At 44.1% G+C, this 21501-nt stretch overlaps 1 protein-coding gene across 1 annotated transcript; it reads right to left on the bottom strand.

Moving 5' to 3' along the window:
* Positions 1 to 2284: 2284 nt before the first annotated feature.
* Positions 2285 to 20391, bottom strand: PKD2L1 (polycystin 2 like 1, transient receptor potential cation channel; the record flags this gene model as incomplete). Its single annotated transcript, XM_084264324.1, has 15 exons — positions 2285 to 2482; positions 5890 to 6037; positions 6825 to 6961; positions 7187 to 7304; positions 7626 to 7747; positions 8483 to 8581; positions 9208 to 9328; positions 11367 to 11548; positions 12275 to 12445; positions 12790 to 13018; positions 13357 to 13581; positions 14495 to 14751; positions 15877 to 16004; positions 17316 to 17429; positions 20097 to 20391. 15 exons carry the CDS (start codon positions 20389 to 20391, stop codon positions 2285 to 2287), a joined length of 2544 nt encoding a protein of 847 aa, XP_084120450.1.
* Positions 20392 to 21501: the final 1110 nt, after the last annotated feature.

The raw sequence follows: 21501 nt of genomic DNA, 5'->3' as shown, positions 1-21501 counted from the left end.
TGTTTGGCACAGCTCAGGCAATAGAAAGAAGGCGGCCTTGTGCCACCTTTTCTGTTGGGCAGAACAACCAAGCAACATTCTCCCTGTGAGAAATGTGAGGCTTTACAAAACCAGGCCTTACAGATAATCACTTTCACCTTCATTTTCTTGGCAGAAGTTCAGGATCATGTTGTCTTCACAGTAGTTATTGCTGTGTTACAGAGCTGAGCCTCAGCCAGCAACATATCCTCCAGTGAGACTAACAGCCCAGCAGATAGTTGCTGCTTGGGTCTCTCCTGCGGTGCCAGACATAGTTCTTCACAGATCAGCATCCCAAGTATTTGAGATCTATGCAATAATGCAGACTCAGGACCTCAGCCCATATTCTGAGTCTTCAGAAAAAGCAGGTGCTCCTTCAGAGACTGCAGAAGAGCAATCTATATTTTTTTTATTTTGCAATTGGGCCCCAATAACCATAATCTGTCATTGAGCCAGGATCTAAATCCAGCTCTTTCTTACAAATGAAAGTAAGGAAGAACTTTCCTCTGTGCTTTCAACACACAGAGCCCCCAGTTCATTAAGTTCAAGGGGCCATGTGCACTCTCAAGCCCATTAGAGAGCATGTATCTGCTGTGGTCAATTACAACTTAGTATATGGGTATTCTGTTTAATTAAATTTGGTGGGGGAAAAATGGCCTATTGCAGGAAATTCTCCAGACATAAGCTGTTTCTTTTGAATAAGACAATAGCTTCAATGCTGAGAGTAGGAGAGGAAATAAGCAACATCATTGTTCTGACTTTAGCTGGAAAAGCTGAAGGTAAGAAGCTGTTGTTCAATTCTAAATTCAGTGATTCAAGAACCAAGGCAATGTCTCACAAGTAAGTCTTACTGCCAACAGCAGGAGCAGCTGATGGGAAGTGTGCTGTGACACCCTGCAGATCCTGCACCCACAGCTGTTGGCTGAAATCTAAGCTCCCTGTGGGCTGGGTGACAAGGCCGCACAGCTCCTGCTAGGCTCTGGCAGCTGAGTGACCCTCTGCTTCAGTTTATCAATGAGATCATGTAGCTGTAACAGCCCTGGAGCCTGGGCCATCTGAGGACAAGCCTGATCCCAAAGTCCTTCAAACATTTCCATGAGACGACAGTGACACATCCATCTAGAAAAAGTAGCAGTACAAAATGCCACTGTACAACATCCCCACTAAAGCTATCACTGCACTGAGTATCACAACAAAGTATAGTATTAATCAGTCATTAGCAGTGGTCTAGAACAACTCATATTTTCATTGGCTTTAAGGCTACAGAGTGTATTTGAGGTTTACTATTATAAAACACAAGTGATTAAGATACTTGAAAGATATTTACTGTGTCCCTGTAATAGCTGCAATAGTCTGCACCAACTACAAGGAAAGAAGACTCATCAAAAATAAAAATGCCTGGAAGAGAAGTATTTTGTATGGGATTGAAAGACTAATGTTCAGCTCATTTTCAAAGTGTTCTACAAAGCTGTCAGCACCCTGAACAACACACCAGATTGTTTCCTTGAGAAACATGAGAAGTGTCACTACTTTGTACACATGGTGATATGGTTGTGAAGGACCCTGAAATGCATTTTAAAGAGTGTGAAAATAGGACACATAAAGAGATTTCTTAATGTCAACAGCTGTTAGAAAACATATAACCAGAGCTTCTGCTTCTCTGTTTAGGATATGCCAGATCTCCTCCCAACACTCATTTTAGTTATGCAGAGTAAAGTGTCAGGATCCTCTTTTCTCAGTATCTGAATCTAAGGTACAGAGAGGGTTACTAAAGCATTCTGGAAACAAACTACAACAGAACAAAACTGCTGGTAACCAAGCAGACACAAATAACTAAATTTCTCCTTTCCATCTCACACTGATTACTAAATTATTTGTTTACATCATTACCATAGCTTTGTCCTGCAGATAAGTTGTGTGTGTTAGAGACAAGTTGTAATTTGCTGCTCTGGACATAAATAAGCTTTCACAGAGGTCTAGAGTTTCTACTTTTTGGGAAATGACAGATTAAAAATCTTTGTGTCAGCCTGTTTGGAGGCATAAAACTAATACAACACCTGTTTGCAAATTTCTACCTGCTTCAGAGATACGGGGGCCAGAAGTTCTAGCTCTGACATTACACATCATTACACTGGAAAAGAGCATCCCTGATTTTTTACATCATCACTTCTTGGCAACAGTGGTATCTGCGTTCAGCTGTCCTGATTTTTCTAACAGTGGATAAATACATGACACTGACTTAGTACTGGAAGCACTGGGCTGCTTGCTAGAAGTGCACATCAGACTGTGGCAGGATGTTCTTGGGCACCTGAGATCCTGGCAAAATGAAGTAGACCCCATTTTGGGAAGAGTTGCCACTGAGATTGGTTCCCTGTACACACTCCACTTCCCAGCTTTCTGCTTCTTCTCTCCCCAGCTGGTCTAGGCCCTGGGAGAGCAGCTCTTCCTGACTGGCTGCTTCGTCCTGCAAACCAGAAGAAAGTGTGACCTGCATTGTTAGGAAGATACCAAAAAGTCTAGGAGAAAGACAAGGTAAGCATGATACTTAAATAACCTCTCATAATATCTTCCAGAAATTAGTACAACCTGCTTATTAAAGATCCAATATACTGTTTGCTGCAGTACACTGATGAATGCACATCCAAGCATTAGACAGTCATCCCTTTTTTCCTCTACATGAGCATTCAAAGAAGTTCAGGGCAAAGCAAATATGCAAGCAAACTATCTTTTGGGCATGTTCATGTGAGAATTAGGACTCACCAAATGACTCTTTCAGATGTTGTTGTAGTTTTGTGTGGCTGGATTCTGGTGGAGGAGGGGGGCTGCACGGGTGGCTTCTGCAAGAAGCAGCCAGAAAGTCTCTGCAGGCGCAACAGAGCAAACACCAGCCTGCTTAAGGCCAGACTCATTGTTGACCAAGGCCGAGCCCATCAGCAATGGTCACAGTGCCTCTGGGAATCACATTTAGGAGAAAAAAAACCCACAAGCAGTCGCTTTTTGCCATCAGAGAAGGGACTGAGAAGATGTACAGAGCTGTGCAGACATCAAGGCCAGGAAAGAAGGAGGGGGGGGGGAGGGGGGGTGAGGTGGTCCAGGTGTTGGAGAGCGAAATTCCCCTGCAGCCCGTGGAGATGACCATGGTGAAGCTGGCTGTCCCCCTGCAGCCCATGGATAATGACAGGAAGCAGAGATGCCATCTATAACCTGTGGAAGACCCCATGCCAGAGCGGGTGGCAACCCTGTGGGAATGTGACCCTGTGGGAAGCCCACATTGGAGCAAGCTCCTGGTAGCAAAACCTGCAGTCCATGGAGAGACCGAGCCATGCCAGAGCAGGTTTGCTGGGGGACTTGTTACTCTGGGGGGGACCAGGTTGGAGCAGTCTGGCCTGAAGGTCAGCACCCTATGGAAGGGAGCCGTGCTGAGGCAGTTGGCAGAAGTTCCAAAAGAAAGGGCTCATGGAGAAATTTGTGGAGCACTGTCTCCCATGGGTGGGACCACACACTGGAGCAGGGAAAGAGTGTGAGGAATGCTCTCCCAGCTAAGAAGGAAAACAACTCATGAGGAACTGACTGAAACCCCCATTCCCTGCCCCTCCCCATGCTACAATTCGGGGGTGTTGCAGTTTTGTGAGGCTGTGCTGCTGAGATGGTTTCTTTAAGCAGCAGTTGGAGTTTTCTGCCAGCCTGAACTATAAACAACAAACAATTCAAAGCCAAAGTCACGGCCTGAGAGATAGTCACAGCGCCTCTGAGAATCACATACAGGAGAAAACAACCCGGAAGCAGCTGCATTTTGCCACTAGAGAAGGGAGTGAGAAGATGTAATGAGCTGTGCAGACACCAAGGCTGGGAAAGGGTGGGGGAGGAGGCGGCTGGAGAGAAAGATGCCCCTGCAGCCCATGGAGAAACCCATGAAAAAGGCTGAGACCCCACCTGCAGCCCGTGGAGGGTCTCCATGCTGGATGGAGCAGGTGGAGACATAGAGAAGACGCTGTGACCCTACGTTGGAACAAACCCCTGCCAGCACTTGCAGCCATAGAGAGAAACAGAGACACAGAGATGGGTGAGACTGATATTTGCACTGGAACAGGTTTGCTGGTGACCCCACAGAGGACTGGGACTGAGAGACATTGTGATTTATGACTGCCTGCCATAGCAGTGACCCACACCAGGGCAGCTGGTGAATAGATAAAGCCCTGGGGAAAGGATTCAAGTTGGAGAAATTCATGGAGGACTATCTCCTGTGGGTGAGACCCTACGGTGCGGCAGGGGGAGGGTGTGGAATGAATGCCCCCCTCACCCCCCCAGCCGAGAGGGAAACCAACTTGCAAGGGACTAACCGAAGCCCCCATCTCCCAGTCCCTGCCCCCCTGTGCTGCGAGCAGGGGGAAGAAGGGAGTGAAATCATGACTAAAGTCTGCTAAGAAGGGAGCCGGGGGGGAAGTTAGAGGTGTTTTAAGATCTGGAAAAGGAAAACAGCTCATGAAGAAGTAACTGAGAACCCCATTTTTTCCCAGTCCCTGCCCCCCTGTACTGCGAGCAGGGGGAAGAAGGGAGCAAAATCCTGACTAAAGTCTGCTAAGAAGGGAGTGGTGGGGGGAAAGCGTTTTAAGATCTGGTCACACTCCCAAATCCGTTTTTTCTTCACTGTTCTTTGTAGTTGTGGTGTAGTGTAATAAAGTAGAGTAGTTTCTCTCTTCTTCACTTTGTGTTGAGTCTGTTTTGCCCACATCGTTGATGACAGAATGATCTCTCCCTGTCCTTACTTTGACTCCTGAGCCTCTTAATATGTATATTTTCTCCCCTGTCCAACTAAGGGGAGTAATAGACTGACTTTGGTGGACATCTGGCCTCCAGCCAGGGCAAAACCATGATGGGGGCAAATAGGGACCGAAATCATGACTAAAGTGAAGTTCGCGAAGAAGTGAGGGGTGGGGGGAGGTGCTTTAAGATCTGGTCACACTTCCCATTATCCAACTCAGGTTTCACTGTGTGTGCAGTGCAGTGTAATACATTAGAGAGTTTTCTTTCCTTTATTCTGGGTTGTGAGTCTGTTTTGCCCATGATGCTGATTGTGGAAAGATCTCCCCCATCCTTATCTCAACTCCTAAGCCTCTCAATATATATTTTCTCCCTTGTACGCCAAAAAGGGGAGTGATAGAGCGACTTTGGTGGGTGTCTGGCCTCCCGCCAGGGCTGAACTACCACAGATGCAAAGGGATCACAAGGCTACTCTGCAAGAGAGGCTCCTTTCTGACTCAGCTACGTCACTGTGTGATGTTTGACTACTCTTGCTATGTAAGCCACGAAGACATGAAGTAATGACATGGCTCCCACATGCCTTTCTGCCTTTGACTTTAAAACTGAAGAGCCAAAATAGGCTGGTTGACGAATACAGGCAGTCTTTGGCTAAAGTTGCAAGTTTACAATAAGGTCCTACGAGCAGGCCACTAACAATTCTCCATCTCATGTGTGATAAATAATCCACAGATAAGATGTTAAATCACAGTCCATGACAGTATCAAGAACTGCTCCTGCTGGGAAGGACAGTATGATCTCGTGATGTCTGAGGATACGTGGGTGCAAGGAAACTGAAGACAAGTGAATTGCATCCACTGCCACAGGAATGAGCTTGGCCTCAAAGGAGCTGTTAGGGGCTAATAGGGGGACAGAACATGGAAGCAAGAAGCTTTGTATCACTCTGCTTGAACAGCAGAGGCTCAATCATAGCAAATGCAGACCCTGCCCAAACCTTTTTTTGTTTATGTCAGTGGGGTCTGGAAAAGCAAAGATGAAACCAGGTCCATTCACATAGCAGGGCTGGTAACTTACCCTGAAGCATGTTAAAATGCATGGTGGAAGGCTACAAACCTTGCTAACATTATTCACTGGCTTGCCCAACAGGTCCTTCCTCTTCAGCTTATTTCTTTCCAGCACATCTAGCTTGTTCACCACTGCATCAATCTTGGAGCCAATGCTGTTTATAGACTGTTCCAGCTGCAGCACACGTTGCAGGAGGCTGAGGAAGATATAGAGAACATTTGCAAGCTTTTCCTTGTGATGAGGTTAAGATTTTTAGCAGAAATCTTATGGACTGTGGGCAAGACCTCCAATAGGAACGAATGATACACATCAGAGAACTGATTGATATCCACCGAAGAAATAATTCCCTGGTACTCTGCACTTTCATTTGTAATCAGTGATTCTACTTCAGATGGATCCCAACCAGTTTGGATCACAATATAAACCCATTGTTAAATATTGCACCTGCATCTCCTTTGGTAGGGCCCTGTGTGGATTGCTCAGTGTTTTTCAATAGCAGAATCAGGATCTCCTGATTCTCTCTGCTATATTTATTGCGTGTCCCTGCTGTGGAAGAAACAGCAAAGTGTTATTCTCAGGCCTGGAAGATGAAGGCCTGCTAGGCTATAACTCAAGGATATTTATCTCTACAGGACCTTCTGTAGAGGTATCAACTTCCCCTGGCCCAGTTATCCAGGCTACCTTCTGACCTGAAACATAACAGCATATGGCCTGTGGCCAGCTGACAGCTAAAGAGGTTATTCAAGAGGCAGAAAGCAAAATTTCTTAACCCAGTCTTTTACAGGAACAAGCAAACTACATTACAAGAATTGTCCCAGTTCTCTCCTGACCTGCTTATGCATAGCTGTGTGATACAAAGAGGGGCAAGATCTTATGAGGACTGCTCAGCACCAGTGTAAGCAGTTATATATCAGGAAAGGAAGCAGCAGGCAATCAGACCCCTCTTTTGCAGAGGGATTAAACTACTGCTAGCACAAACATACACTTGGAACTCTTCTTTGGAGACCCAGATGGCCTTATTGGTGTGATTATTCTTTGCTTCCACGTAGGTCAGATTTTCATCCAGGTTGTTACCACCATAGGATTTCCCCAAGTTTTCAATCTCTGTATTCAGTGCAACCTAGAAGATAGATAAAGAAATTCCTGCAAAGTTGGATATTAGCTATGTCAGCTTTACTGTGAACACAGAGATTCATAGGCAGTGATGTATTCAGCTGTTATCCAAGCAGAGCTGGAGCTGTATTTGAGCTGCCTGCTTAGTTTATACAACAAATCCAAAGATTCCTGATGCCACTTTGGAGTGATCTTTACCAAACAGAGGAATTTTTCCTTGCCCTTTTTTTACCCTTTTTGCCTCTAGGTCATGCTTCATCTCCTGTTGTTCCTCTTCATCAAGGATGCGGTTGCCATCTTTGTCAAACCTGGAGAAGGCTGCTGTGATCTCACGGTCTGCATGGCCCAGTCTGCAAAAAAAAACAGAAGGAGAAAGCTCAAGGCACTAAATTACGCTGTTAGGGTCTAACAGTGCAGAAGCATACCTTTTGAAATCAGTGCATTGCTTCCTTCTGCCAGTAACAAACCTAAACATCCCAAATGAGAATGAGAGCACAACACAAACCCATTTAGAACAGTAGATTAAATATGTGAGGAATGATAACTACTTTTTGAGTCTTACATTGTCCGGGTCTGAGCTGACTGCTCTCCCAGACTTGAAAACCAGAGAATTTAAATTCCCTGTATGACCAAGAGACAGAGGTAAACAGGCATCCCACAAGCCAACTCACTCCTTCAAGCTGTTCTTGAAGTCTTCAAAGTCCAGTTCTTTTGTTCCATTCTGCAGTGCTTTCTGCACATCAGAAATCTGTTCCTTCTTCAGCTTCAGCCTCATGAGTGTCCGGTTGTAGCTCTGTTAACCAAAGGTGCAAAAGGACACAGCAGCATGCAGGCAGAACAGTGAAAAACAGGACAGAGCAAACAATGCAATATGGATGAGTAGGTGTTAAATAGTACAAGGAGATTTTAAGCTTTTCAGAAGCGAAAATACAAGTCGACTGAATGAGCCCCAGGTCTAAACTAAGGTCACGTCTTCAAAGCGACACTAACATGGTAGCCTGGGTCTCCATGACAAAGTTTGCTCTCTGCTTTTCTCCTCCCATTCCTCCCTTTATCTGAGCTTCCAGTCATCAGCTGTTCAAGGTAATGCCTCAGATACCGTTCTTTGCAGAGTAACAGTCCCACAGCAGAGTGCGACTGATTCCAGAACCTTTTCTGGAATTTTCCCATGGGAAGTCCAAATGTAACCCCCTAGATTTGCACTGCTGTAACATGATCAGCTTTGCAAAATAGGCCTGCCATTTTACTGATCTAAGTATGCTCCATAAAGAAGTGAAAGAGCATTGTCTAGAGACTGCCCTGGCAAGAAAAGTCTCTGAGAACAGTATTACCCCAAACCCTGCTTTCTCATCTTCCCATTGCCAGAGGATCTGGGAGCTTGATTTATCCCAGCATGGAACTGTGCACCAAGAAAGTGACTCTGGAATTGGCAACCACTGTTTTTCTCTGGGAAATTCCATGTAGATCAGGGACTTCCAGAAAATATATCAGCATTTAGCTAGAAAGTATCACTTTCACCATTCATCACCTGCTTCAGGATATCTGAAAGCTGCAGCTCATCCTTTTGGCTTGAAAGCTCCTCCTTGACTTCTGAGTAGGTGTCATTGATGATGGCCAGAAACATGTTCTAGAAAAAGGGGAAGAAAATAGATGCTTCAGCAGCTGAATCGCCAAGAGACAGGCATTGCTGTGCAGGGCTGTTAACAAGAAGCTGTTTCCACATGGGGCATCCCTTTGGCAAATAGAAGTGGGTGAAGGAAAGGGTCACTTCAGCCACACAGTCCTTACTCATTAGGCAGGACATCCTTGCAGTTAAAGCAGTAACCGAAGGTACAAATATCGTCTCCTGCATCACCTTCGGTTACATTTGGATTCCTAGCACTGGGTATTTAACCTTAACGTTAAGAGCATCCCTCTGCATCCATTGCCTAGGAAGCCAGAGGCTGTCCCTGCTGCTTTGTTCACTGTCTGCTAATGAGCAGCTAATGGGTCCCCCTGATTTCAGCTATACATCAGTGTATTCCCAGTCAGATTCAGTCTTCACGTAAAGCATGAGAATACGACCCTTAATCACCCCGATCAAATCCCCAGTTGCAGTGATGAGCTCGTTGTCTACCTGGCCTATTTACACTGCAAAATTAACATAACAGGACCTTCTTTTCTCTCTAAGCACTTGCACTGCACCTAACTCATTGGGAAGGGTTTCTCAAACACTACTGTCAATAGAGGGGCAAGGAGGGCTGCGTTGCTTACCAGGAGCACAAAAAATACAAAGAATACATAGGTGACGAAATAAATAGGCCCAAGGACCCTGTTGGCATTATCAATGGAATTGTAGTCAAAATCACCAAGAATGATCCGAAACTGAGTGAAGCTGTAGGAAAGAAAGAGCACAAGGTCACACAAAGGCACATACATTTATGCCTTCTCAGACTGTCCTGAGGTGAACCCTGAACCTGCCTGCAGCCCAGATAGTCACAGGCATGAGTCTGGTGAGATAAATGTTCCCACAGTATTTTGGGGTGAAGCAAGATGATCTGGTTAGAGCAAGAGCTGTCTGGAAAGTAAAATATTGTTTCCACACAAATTTCTGGTTGCCCAAAGTGTGTTTTTATCTAAAGAGGAGTTAAACCCAACACCCATCTGAATTTACACTTACAAAGGCATTTGACTCACCAAAGGCTTCTTCTGAGAGGATGTTAGTACTGAACAGTGCTCTTCAACTTTTTGCAGTTCATAGCCCCCATAATGAAGCAAGTTTACATCTACTGATCAGAAGTTTGCTAATCTATGTTATCTCTTGTAAACCCCTTAAAGGCAGGGCCTAGATGCCAGAGGTCTGTGGAACACAGGCTGAAAACTGCTGCTGCAGCAGATACTTCCCTTAACATCACACATTGCTCAAGCAGGCCTGAAAGCCTTTCTGAGACTGGATATCTTAATTCATTTCCCCAACACCCCCTTATGTGGGTATCTTATTATCTCAGATATTGTATGTGTGACTTCTCTGGGAGGTAATCAGTGAAATGACCCCTATAAAAAAATGCCCTCTGATATAAAAAGTGAAAGAAAAAAAAAAGAAGACAGACAAAACCCCAGACTGAAGTGATGTACAGGGAAAAGGACCTTGAGAACACACAGCCTGAAAATTCTGTCTGAGAAATGCAAAGCTACATTTCATACTCCTTGCATTTGGACTATTTTGGGAGCTGGGAAGGTTTTCCACATCTATGGAAGAGGCATATAGCATTGCTGCTTCTTTGGTTTAAATTCAGTCATGTTGAAACTTCTCCTTCCAGAAAGAAATTATTTTTATCTCTTTTACTTTGAAAATACATACTTAATCTTATTTAGAGTATTATGCAGCATATTGTAGAAAACTTCCTGCTGAATTTGTATTAAAATTTGCATATTATATGACTACCAACTTTCAGAAGTTAAGTAAAGCTATCTTGTAAAAATCAGATATATTTATAAACAATATAAAAATGAACATGCTGACTTTTTAATTTCAGTGTTTAAAGCGATCATCTTGATAAGATAAAATACAGGGAGAAGCAGAAGTAATGCAAAGCCTTGTTGCAACAAGCAGTGTGCCTTCCAAATGTTTGAATTAAAGTGCACCATCTGATGAAAACCAGCAAAGTTTTCATGCAGCTGCTTTGCAGACCCTGAAACCATGTGATCAGCAAGCCAGAGAATTTCAGAATTTCAGAGCTTCTATCTGGGCCTCTTCCTTATTAAAAAAAACATTCTGAGCCTACCTCAAAACACTTGTTTTGAGCTATTTAGCTCTAACCACCATAATTACAGAGACATTTAACCTGACTAGGCCTAAGACAATCTGCTGGTATATAAAAACACACGTTTCCAAGGTCTCCGTGACAGCACCATTCTACTGCCTTTGCGGACCTACAGCAGGTGAGAAGGTGACAGAAGGTCCTGTAGAACAGAAGCTAAATTATCAGCTGGGCTCTGATGCTTTTCTGCAGAAAAATAATAAATCACTCTGCATACTGGCATGCCTAACAACTCCACATCAAAGGAAATTTGTCTAAGCTTCAGGAAAAAAAACTTACTAAATGCTCCCATGGAAAGGCTGGGGTTTCCATTGAATTGCAGGGCTGCATGGAGTCTCAAAGCCTGGTAGGATCTGCTACTCCCATCCCTACTAATAACACCAGACAATCAGAAATCTGTTTGCAACCCTCAATTTTCTCACTGTGTTATTTTGCCCATGAAGATGTCACAGTTGGAAAACTGTGAGCAACTTATTAACAGTTGTGGCTTTATTACAGTAAGATAGTACAGGTGCCTGGTTGACATTCAGATTTGCAATTGAGTAGAAGTTGGAAAGCAGCTAAAATTCTTCGATGGAAAGATGGAAACATGGTTCTGACTTACACACTTACATGCATTTAACAAAGGTACTGAAGTTTTCCACTTGTGTCCCAAAAAGAAGGTAACCCAGCTGGGCATAGGCAAAGAAGACAATGAAGAACATAATGGCAAAGCCCAGGATGTCCTTGGCGCAACGTGCCAGTGTTGAGGAGAGCTGGGTCATTGTTTTGTTAAAGCTAATATACTTGAATATCTGCAAGAAGAAAGAATAGGGACAGAGCTGGGCCAAACCATCAGCTAGGTCAGTCTCTCCCATATATGTGCATGCTTAATAAGAGAAGAGGTTCACTATATTACCAAAGCACTGTCACAGCTAGTCTAGGGGAACAGTGGCTTAGTGTTTAGCATATTTGTCCCAGATGTGCCACCGTCTTCTTGTGGGATCATGAACATATCACTTTCTTCCCTGTTTCAAAGGAAAATAGAAAGAGGAACTGCTCTAAGGACAAATGTCTTGTGGCTAATGAGGAGCCATAAGTACAGTGTGGCTTTCCACCATGAGAAAATGCTTTGATTGAAATGCAAAATCCATGCCAACAGATGAGCTATTTCTAGTTGCTGGGTGGCCATTATGAAAGAAAAATGTTGTTTGCCAGAGTATCCTCCAAAATAGTAAACCAGTACAGGATGGACAAAATTTCATTGTACTTGGCATTTTCTAAAACCACTTTTACATCACAATGTCTGAGCTCTCAACATCCCCATGCACTATCTCCAAATAAATGGCCTCAGAATGCAGGGTGAAGCGTTGCCTGAATTTACTGCAAAACAGAACATACAACTTTGAGGATAATCCTCTGATATATAGTTGTTACTCTCATTCACTCAGAGAGGTGGAAGAATCAACCCCCAAGCTACCTAGAGGAAGAGGGTTGAGACTGGAGTCCTGCCATCTCCCACACCCCCTTACACCCCATACCTTGATCCAGGCAAAGAATAAGTTGACTGCATTCATATTGTTGTACTGTGTCTGCCAGAATGCCAGGAACTCGAAGTCTGCATAGGTGTTGGGGTGTTTCAGCAACTCTCCCAACAGTCTGTTCACCTCAATGGTGCGGAAGATGTGAAACCCAATAGCGACAATGGAGAGCTGTGAAGAGGAAGAGTCTGCAGTGAGTGCTGTGCTTATGCCTTCCAGAGTAATTAAAGTGTTAGGGAATTCCTTGGTATCATGCTTCAATGTGGGGGGTGGAAATAAGGTCCTGTTGTGCTGAATGATGCCCTGACTTCACTGCCTCTCAGGCATCCCTAAGGAAGCAATTTTCTCATAATAGCTGATAGAAGAGCATATGTCCCTTTGCTAGTTCATTTTTCCCTTAGAGCGAATCATGGGTCAGCTCTTGTCTTATCTAGACCAGTTTCCCCATTCCTTCATTTGTTTTGGCTCTTATACCTCTCTGTCATTGCTCAAAAAAATTAAAGTGTTATCCTCACCAGAATGACAACCACATCCAGGATGTTCCAGATGCTGGTGAAGTACTGAAGCTTGTGGATACGCAGCTCCAAAATCTCCTCTACCACATAGTAGAAGATGAAGATACAGAAGACAATTTCACAGGCAACGATGAAGAAGTCCCATGCACTGACATATCGTATAAGCTTGACTGTCCGTATTTGCCAGGAGGGAATGGCACCACCAGTGGCTGGAAACTCAACCACCAACCTTGAAGGGGACAAAAAAACCTCTGATAATTACAAAAAAGTAGATGAAGGCTCTTAGATAATTTTGAGAGGCATCAAACCTGAGCATGAGTTGTACATGTGTTTATGCAGTGTTTTTTCTGCTGCTTCATTACCCAGGATAGGAAGGTGTGAATGGTGAAGAGAAGTGTGACTGGCTATGTCAGGAAGACCAAGTCTTCTTAACAATCTATGTAACATCTACTGACACTACTCAGTCCTACCACCCTGGTATACCATATTAAAATATTTGCATTCTATGAAATGTGGCATTGAGGAAGGCATAAGAAGCAGAAGAATATTCAGTGGGATTCAGCTTACCTCAGAACACAGAAGAGATTGATATTTGCATTATACACAGAGAAATCAATAAAGACAACTCGTGTCCCTCGATCCAGCCACAACTTCTCCTTCAAGATTTGCAGGGCTTCAGCACTCTCTTCCCTGGTCAACTTGAGGTCTATGTAGTATCCTCCCCCACTGTAACTGGTTAGTCTTCCCCAATGAGATGAGCCACCCAGCTCCTCCTCAGAATGATACCTCCACCTGCAACAGACCAGCCATGAGCTGTGCAGCCTGCTCTAGGCAATCCTGCTCTGGCAGTGGAGTTGGACTAGATGATCTCCACCCCAGGCTTGGATACGATTTTGTAGCCAGGATAAAACAGATTCTATCTTCAAGGGACAGAACAGATTTTAATTAAAGAGCTAACACCTAATTCTGATTCCAGATCTGACCCTGCATAAGTTCATTATTGATAGATTTCTGATCTAGTGCTTTGCAGCAGTGACACATGACTAGCTGTAGGAGGGAAAATACTGCAAGTTCAGTGGCTGTACCACAGTCTTGTTTGCATGGAGCCTACTACCAGGGTCTGCTGTAGTGCCTACTACCATGATGCACACAATTCTCTGATGACAGAAAACTTACACTTATATTTCTTTATGAACAAAAGCTTCTTGTTCACAAACCAATAAAGCAGCAAGCAAAGAGTTACTGAACTGAAGCTACATCACATTACTATAGAGAAATAGGTTTTCAAGATGAGAGACATATGCTTCCTTCTCTGGGTCCTGAAATCCAGAAGAGAAGCAGGTAGCATAATCAATTTGACAGATCCAGTCTCAGAAGACTCTATTTATCCTCACCCTACTAAAACCAGACAGTTTCTACCTAATTCTCCACTGGATTTTTCTTGGCTTTCCTAATAGGTCCCCCTTTGCCACTCATTCTGTTGTGGTTTTCCTCAACTAGGCACTTGCCCTTATTGATAGACAAAAAAGGACATGCTGCTACTGACTGCAAGGGCAATTCCAACCTTATATGAAAAAATGAAACCCTGGCATCGTGTCACTCAGCAGATCTTATTTTAACTAGAAGAGACTAATTTGGGGAAACTAAAAAAAAAATAATAGAAGTCACAGGATTTCTAATCCTGAAGAGCAGGAGGTATACTTACGCTGTTCCATTGATGAGTCCAAAGGAGACCTTTTCCTCCTTATCTTCTGAGTATACATCATAGCAGCCTGAGATTTCCTCCTTGAAGTCATCATGGACCACACAGGAGTTGTTCTTCACCTTCAGCTGTCGCACACGTGGAACACCCAGCAGAAGGTTCTCATAATAGATGTATGACTGGGTGCCATGTGCTGCTAGGGACTCATTGTTGTACCACTTTGTCCAGTAAAGATTATCCAGAAGTGGCCCTTGTGCATACTGCAAGAGAGGGAGAGGAGAACAACTACTGCATAACTCACATGTTGGAGGGGTTTTCTTAGCCTGGGATTGAGATAGTAAGACCTGGCTGACTCCTCTCTACTCCCCAAGTTGGAAAGTAGTAGAAGCTTGTGGTGGATAGGGAAAGACCAGGACTGCTGGTAGAAGAGGGATGCTAGACAGCAGGATCATTGTTGGCTCCTCACAGGCCTGTAATATGGTTGCTGCACCTTGTTGGGCTAATAAGGAGACAAGAGCCCTACAAACCTCTTTGCCCCTTTCACTTCAGGAAGCACAAATCTCAAGGAATTGCCTTGGCATGAGGTGTGAATTATGAAGAGGAGGTGTGCCAGTGCCCTGGAAACAGCAGGACAAAAACAATAGTGCCATAGTTCACTGGGTTTTTTAATACAGCTGAGAAAGACAAAGCTAACTGACAACCAATTTCTGGCTGACTGTCAGAGATAAGTGGTCGCAATATCTCAACAGCATTTGCTGTGGCTCATATTGTTCCTTCATCAGTTCTTTGATAGGAATATATTAGACCCCAGACATCCTGCCCCTCCCCCTTGTTCCCTTGGATAAAAGTCAGTGCAAATTTCAATCCAGCTTCTTGATAAAGAATCTATAGATCAGCCCAGGCATGCTTACAGGCAAGCTGAGTATGCTGTTCCCACAATTACCACAAAAACAGACACAGGCCTGTTACTGTAACACCAGCATGAAGACGCTGGACTGCAGAATTAAAAGCCATTTCTACCACAAGGAAGCCTGAAGTAAGTCACTTTGCTTCTACAAGGACAATCAATGAGCATCATAGCACATCAACTTCTTTTTGTTACATCCTGTCTGTTTACCTGGTAAGTTACTGGGGAATGGACTCTTCTGGGCACACACAGCAGTTAGCCTAGCCAGCATTCAGGTCGCAGTGCTCAGAGGGATCAATTATATTTTAAATCTGTGGATATTTTGCATGCAAATAGTATAGTAACTATTGCTAGTAGCTGGCAAAAGCTTGTCGCAGCAAAATGCAGTGCTGAAATCACTGGGTAACACGCTCAGAGGGAACTGAATATCCCAATCTAGCTGACAGGGTTCCCCATGCTAGCCCAGATTTGTACTCACCACCCAGAAGTCGGTCATGCTGCCAATGGACTGGAAGGACACACGGCCATCTGAAGAGGTCTGCAGGAAGAGCTCAGACATGACTTTGGTGTAGTAATAGGCATTGGAACTTGTCATTCCATATGTCACTAAGAAGAAACAAGAGGAAGGTCCTTCTTTATACCTGCATATTGGACTCTGCTATAAAGCTATGTATATATTCACTTTCTCTGTAGCTTATACTATCACAAGTAGCCAAGCAACGCACAAGAGAAGAAATCTCAGGAATTCTAATCATATTATGTTCTACTTTCTTAGGGATTTACAAACTTACCTGTTGCATGTTCCAGACTTTAAACTGTCAGACTGACAGACACTGAGTTTAAAATCAGAAAAGACCATAGAATGATGGTAACAATTTTTGTTCTCAGACAAACTTTCTGAGATTTCTTTTTTCTTCCCCCCACAACAAAGTCCATGGTCTATATTTTGAAGTTCTGATATCAAGCCACGAAGGCATAGAAACTACCCCATTGTCCCACATGAAAAGCTCCAGTTAACTTAAGTTCTTATTTTCCAAGGAACCTCAAACAGGAGCATGCTCTAACTTCCCTAAACATGTTTCACCTCTCCAATGCTCCTGCCTGCATAAAAGCATCCATCACAGTGATCACTAAGAACATGTCCTACTCTTGAAAGGGCATTATGAAAATAAAGCAGCTGACATTCAAGACTCCACCACCACCACTTCTGGATGAGTCAGTGTGTGACTACTGGTACATCTATATGCATATTTGGTTTTTTAGGAAGAGTGACTGAAGCATTGTTGCCCTGGGCCACTGTGATAGTAACTCAGATTGGTATTGTCTGTTTATCTCTACTGCCATAGGTTCCATGAAATCACTGTCCCAGGCCACAGGTGCTTATTTGTGATAATGAATGAACCTTCCCAAAAAACAAACAGCCATTGTTCCACCCACACAAAGTCCATAAGCATTCAGTACAAGGATGTATTAAATCCATCCAAGAACAACAGTGTGAGCTGACATCTGCTTCATCACCTCAGCCACCCTTCCAGCCTCAGAGGGAAAAATCTCTCTGAACCCTGTGTCTTCAGTCCCAGGAAATTTCTAGAGCTGCTCTTTGGAGTTTGAACATCATCTCTGAAACTAAGAAAACACCTCAGGCAGGTTATCCCAAAACTGGGAAGTCAATGGCTAAAGCTGATAACATGGATCAGGAAATACTGGTTAAACTTAACCAGTATCAGTTGGGTCTAGAGCAATAGTCAGTTACTTAACTTGTGTAGGCAGCAGCTGTTCCGTTGGTTAATGGCAGACCTGCTTGCTGCAGTGAGTGTGTGTACAATAAATTGAACACCTACAACAAAGTGAGGAAGTCTCATCATAAAATCTCACATTATTCCCCTCACATTGTCATGAGATATGACAGCTACTTACACAGACAGATGTCCACCAAGAACACAATATAAACGAGCAGCTCTCGCAGTGTGGTCTTCACATAAAGCTCTCTGTTTTCAGCTGTGTTCTCAGTCAGCGTAGTGCCCCACAAACCTGTTGAGCATAAAGAAGAAATTGGAGAGTTTTGATGGCCATTCTCAAAGGCCATGTGAGGACCTGAAGTCCTGTTTCCAAAGAACATTCTTGGGAGTCAGATTTTTGTCACTATTCAAAGCTGTCTATTTAAAAACTTGACTAAAAGCTGCAACCCCCCCCCCTAAAAAACAACTATAATGCCAGTGTAAAAGATTTGAGGCTGATCAAAACTGAAATATACTTGCTTTCTTACTTTGCTAAATCACTCTCCAGCTTTCTATTTGAATTCAATATAGACTGATCTTTTTCTTGACTGCTTTTCAGCTTACTCTTTGTGACAAAGACTAGATTTCTTTAAGTACTCTTGAAAACTCATTTCATCTCAGGTATTCATGTGCCAACATCTGACTTTCTGAAAGGACTTCCATAGCAGAACTGCATCTGATATTAGCTTTACAAACATCAGTCCCAGTGTATATTGAACCACCAGACCCCAAATATTTTCCCCTTGCTTACATAAATACTCATGCAGATTTCTTGTAGATCATAAGACTCAAATAATTCAATATTTCCACCATAAATCTTAGACCCAAATTATCTTTGGGATGTCTATCAATGGAGCTCTACTGACTTCAATACAGTTGTGCCAATTGCTCCAGCTAGTGATCCAGTTTCTTCATACAGTGAAAGCAACTCATTAAACATCACCAGGGTTGATCAAAAAGAGAGAAGCACTTCCTTTAAAAGGACCCTTTATATTTTTGGTTTGATGAGCCGCCTGACACCATTAGCATGTCTGTTTGTCCTTGCTGTAATGGCTTTCTGTTGCGATTTCTGAAACGCTTCCAAAGTTGAAAGGCGTAAGAACTTCCACTTGAAAGCTTACTGATGGAAGCCACGTCAATAATACCCATAGTCCTGCTGCAGCTCCTACAGAGCTCAGCCCTGATGCCCATCCCCAGCAGTACACAACAATCATCTTCCTGCAGGCCAGGATCAAAGCTGATCAAAGGCCACATATTTGAAGCCATCTCTGGCAGAGGACAAAGTGCTTTTTTCTTTGGAGCGAGCAAAAGTGGTATAGTGGTCTGTGCACAATTACTTCTGTCCTTTTCATAGCTCTTTGGCACCTCAACAGATTAGAGATCTTTTTGCACCATCAGCTACCATAGTGACTGTTGCAGCATCTACCCTTGCTCCTGGACAAACTAGAATCCTGTTCTGGACATGCCAGACCAGCAATAGAAATGAGAGCTGGAGAAGATCTGGATTAATTTATATGCAGGAGAGAGTAGCATGTGGTCTACAGGACCACAATGAAGAAAAAAATGGGAAAACGAACCATCCACCTGTTCAGATCACTTTTATGTGATTCCTTTCATCTCTAGATATGACTACATTACAATCTTTTAACAGGTTTGTTTAGTTTTCCATGAAGGAGGAAACTTCCAAACCTTAGGAAGAGAGGCACAGATTTTCTTTGCTTTGGGAACAGAAGTGTCCTCAGGAACACCTGAAATATGCATGCAAATATGCTTGAAAGCTTGGTTCAGAGACTTGTCCAAAACTGTAGCTGGAAGACTACGAGGTAGGTCCAGCATACTTTCAGACTGCATCCAGTAATTATAAAACTGTATCAGTTGAGGTTTAGTTTCAGCTGTTTCTTTAGGAAATTTGCCATGGAAATGTACCACCTCATACACAAGACATATCCCCATCTGCGTCTTCTTGAGCACCACTTACCCCCTTGGGAAGACAGCTGTTTTGAACACAACGTTTGGAACAGGAGGTTACTCAAGACTAGAAGACATCCAGGCTTCCTTATGGCATTTTGCATGACCATCCAGCACTCACAAGGCAGAGCAAAGAAAAAAGCCTCAGAATCCAGAAGACCAGGCTATACTGTTACTCAATTTCAGATACTGTTACAGGATACAGCTCTGAGAAAAGTTCTTGCAGGACCAGGAAGCAGAGCTCCCAGTGTTGCTTTTCTTCTAAGTCAGGAAGAAGTAAACATTGGCAAGAAAATGATAATTTCCTGAAAAATAGCTTATTGCTTTTCCTTCCCTGTTTTTACAGCATCAGGACTTTATATCTTCGAGAAGAAACTGTTCAACAAATGCTTTTGTCCAGGGCTTTATCCTTACAAGAGGCCGAGCTTGCTCCAAGCTTTCTGATTGCCTCTGAATAACGCTACATAATATCTCTTTACCCTTTGTCTTCTAAACTGGAAACTAGCACCTCTTTCTTTCAGTTGTCTTCAAGCAAAATTTTTTAAAATACATTTCTGTTACCATCTGTATTTCAGTCCTGACAGTGCTAGATTTAGTCTGGGGAATGTTTATGTCATTTCTTAATTTACTGTAACACAGGAACTGGCACCACTCCATCTAGAAAATGCACGCAAAGACAGCATAGTCTCATCATCAGAGCAATGGTTCCTGTGGATTCCTGCCTTGTAGCAAAGGTAACAGGACAAACCCTGGAGCTACAAGAAAGCACACAGAACAAGGATGTTCTTTACAGGCCAGCCAAAGACTCCACTTGCCTATATGGAGCAGGTTTCTGAACTGCACAGATACTATGGGGTTTCTACTTTCTGCATCCCCATGCTCACACCACCCAAATACCATTGTTCTTCTCAAGGGATAGCAAATCCTGTCTAGCGAGATATCAGAGCTTTACCTCGAATGCCTCTGAAGATGTAGAAACAGCACTTGAGGAAAGGACTTGTCTTCCCATCCACAGCTTTGCTCTGCTTTTCCGGGTAGGGCAGCTGATCCCTCACCTCTTCAAAGTTCTCATAGGGATTCTCTAGGATGGACTTGGGGTTGTAGATAGCTCGAATCTTCAAAGAAGTAGAGGGAGACCCATTGTAAACAGGATTATCCCAAGCTTTCTTCCCCACTGACTCCATTTCATGCTCCTCTGAGGCTTGAGAGTGGGTCTCAACTCTCTTGTTTAGGTGAGATGAGCTCATAGCTAGTTACTGCCAGCAGAAGTACTTCTTAACTGAAACTGTGAAGATTGCCTGCCCAAGCTGCAGCTGTAAACTGGCAGAGAAAGAATCAGGCACACCAAACAGCTTGTCCAGCTCAGCAACCCAGGAGAGGGCACACGTCCTCTCTATTTTATACCAGCTCAGCTGATGACACCTATCAGAGGGGTGGCACTACCCGTTGTTAGGAACCACCGACAGCAGCAAGTCCAAGAGACCTTCTCTGTTTTTTAAGGGAGGTAACAGACCCAGATACCATCGTGGGAAGAGGAGGCTGCTAGAACGCAGCCCCAAAGTTGGGGTACGGAGGGGAGGGATAGAGGAGGAGGCAGCTGGGATTTAATTAGACCCCTCAGGCTGCCTGCAGCCGAGATCGCTCCAGGTGAAGCAGTAGCGGGCGCGGCGAGGGCTGAGGGTGCCGGTGGGGAGAGAGCTGGGCGCCCGGCTGAGCGGGGCCGCCCGGGGAGCCTTTGCTGCGGGGGTCGGGGAAGTCCTGAATGGTCAGTTAAGCGCCGAAGAGCAGAAACGCTCCCTGTAAGCGGCGGCAGCGCTGAGCCGGGCGGGCGGGCGCAGCTCGCCCCAGGCGGCTGCCTGCGCTACGGCTCGGAGATACTGTAATTCGTGGTCCAAGCAATGCGGGTACTTCAGGAATAAACTGAGGTTTGGCCTAAAACGTGGTGCCGGTCACCATTTCCATATCATCCTCTTTGCTGCCTCATTGTTAAAAGCAGGAGTAAAAAATGGGAGCAAACCTCTAGTGTTGATTTTGGAAACCAAGGGCTCTGCTTTTTAGTAATTTTCACAATCCCTGCATTGGCGGCTGGCCCTGAGGCAAGGCTCAGACAAATCGGGATTATACCACACAAAACTGGAAATAGTAACAGATAGGTGTTGCCAGCTTTCCCCACCTAGGCAGGGGATACATTGGCTGCTGTTGGAGAATGCTGTTATGAATAGGCTAAGTGATGCTATCTAAGGGATGATAATGAGAGAAGGTCTAGATGATCTCTGAAGACCCTTTACATCACAGAATTGTGTGATGCTGGGAGTAGGACTCCAGTCCCTGTCAACTGCCCTGTGGCTTGGGTAACG

Source organism: Gallinula chloropus (genome assembly GCF_964237585.1).
Source record: "Gallinula chloropus genome assembly, chromosome: 5".
Classification (NCBI taxonomy): domain Eukaryota; kingdom Metazoa; phylum Chordata; class Aves; order Gruiformes; family Rallidae; genus Gallinula; species Gallinula chloropus.
Note: the sequence above shows the minus strand (reverse complement) of the source record. Positions and strands in the feature narration are given on the sequence as shown.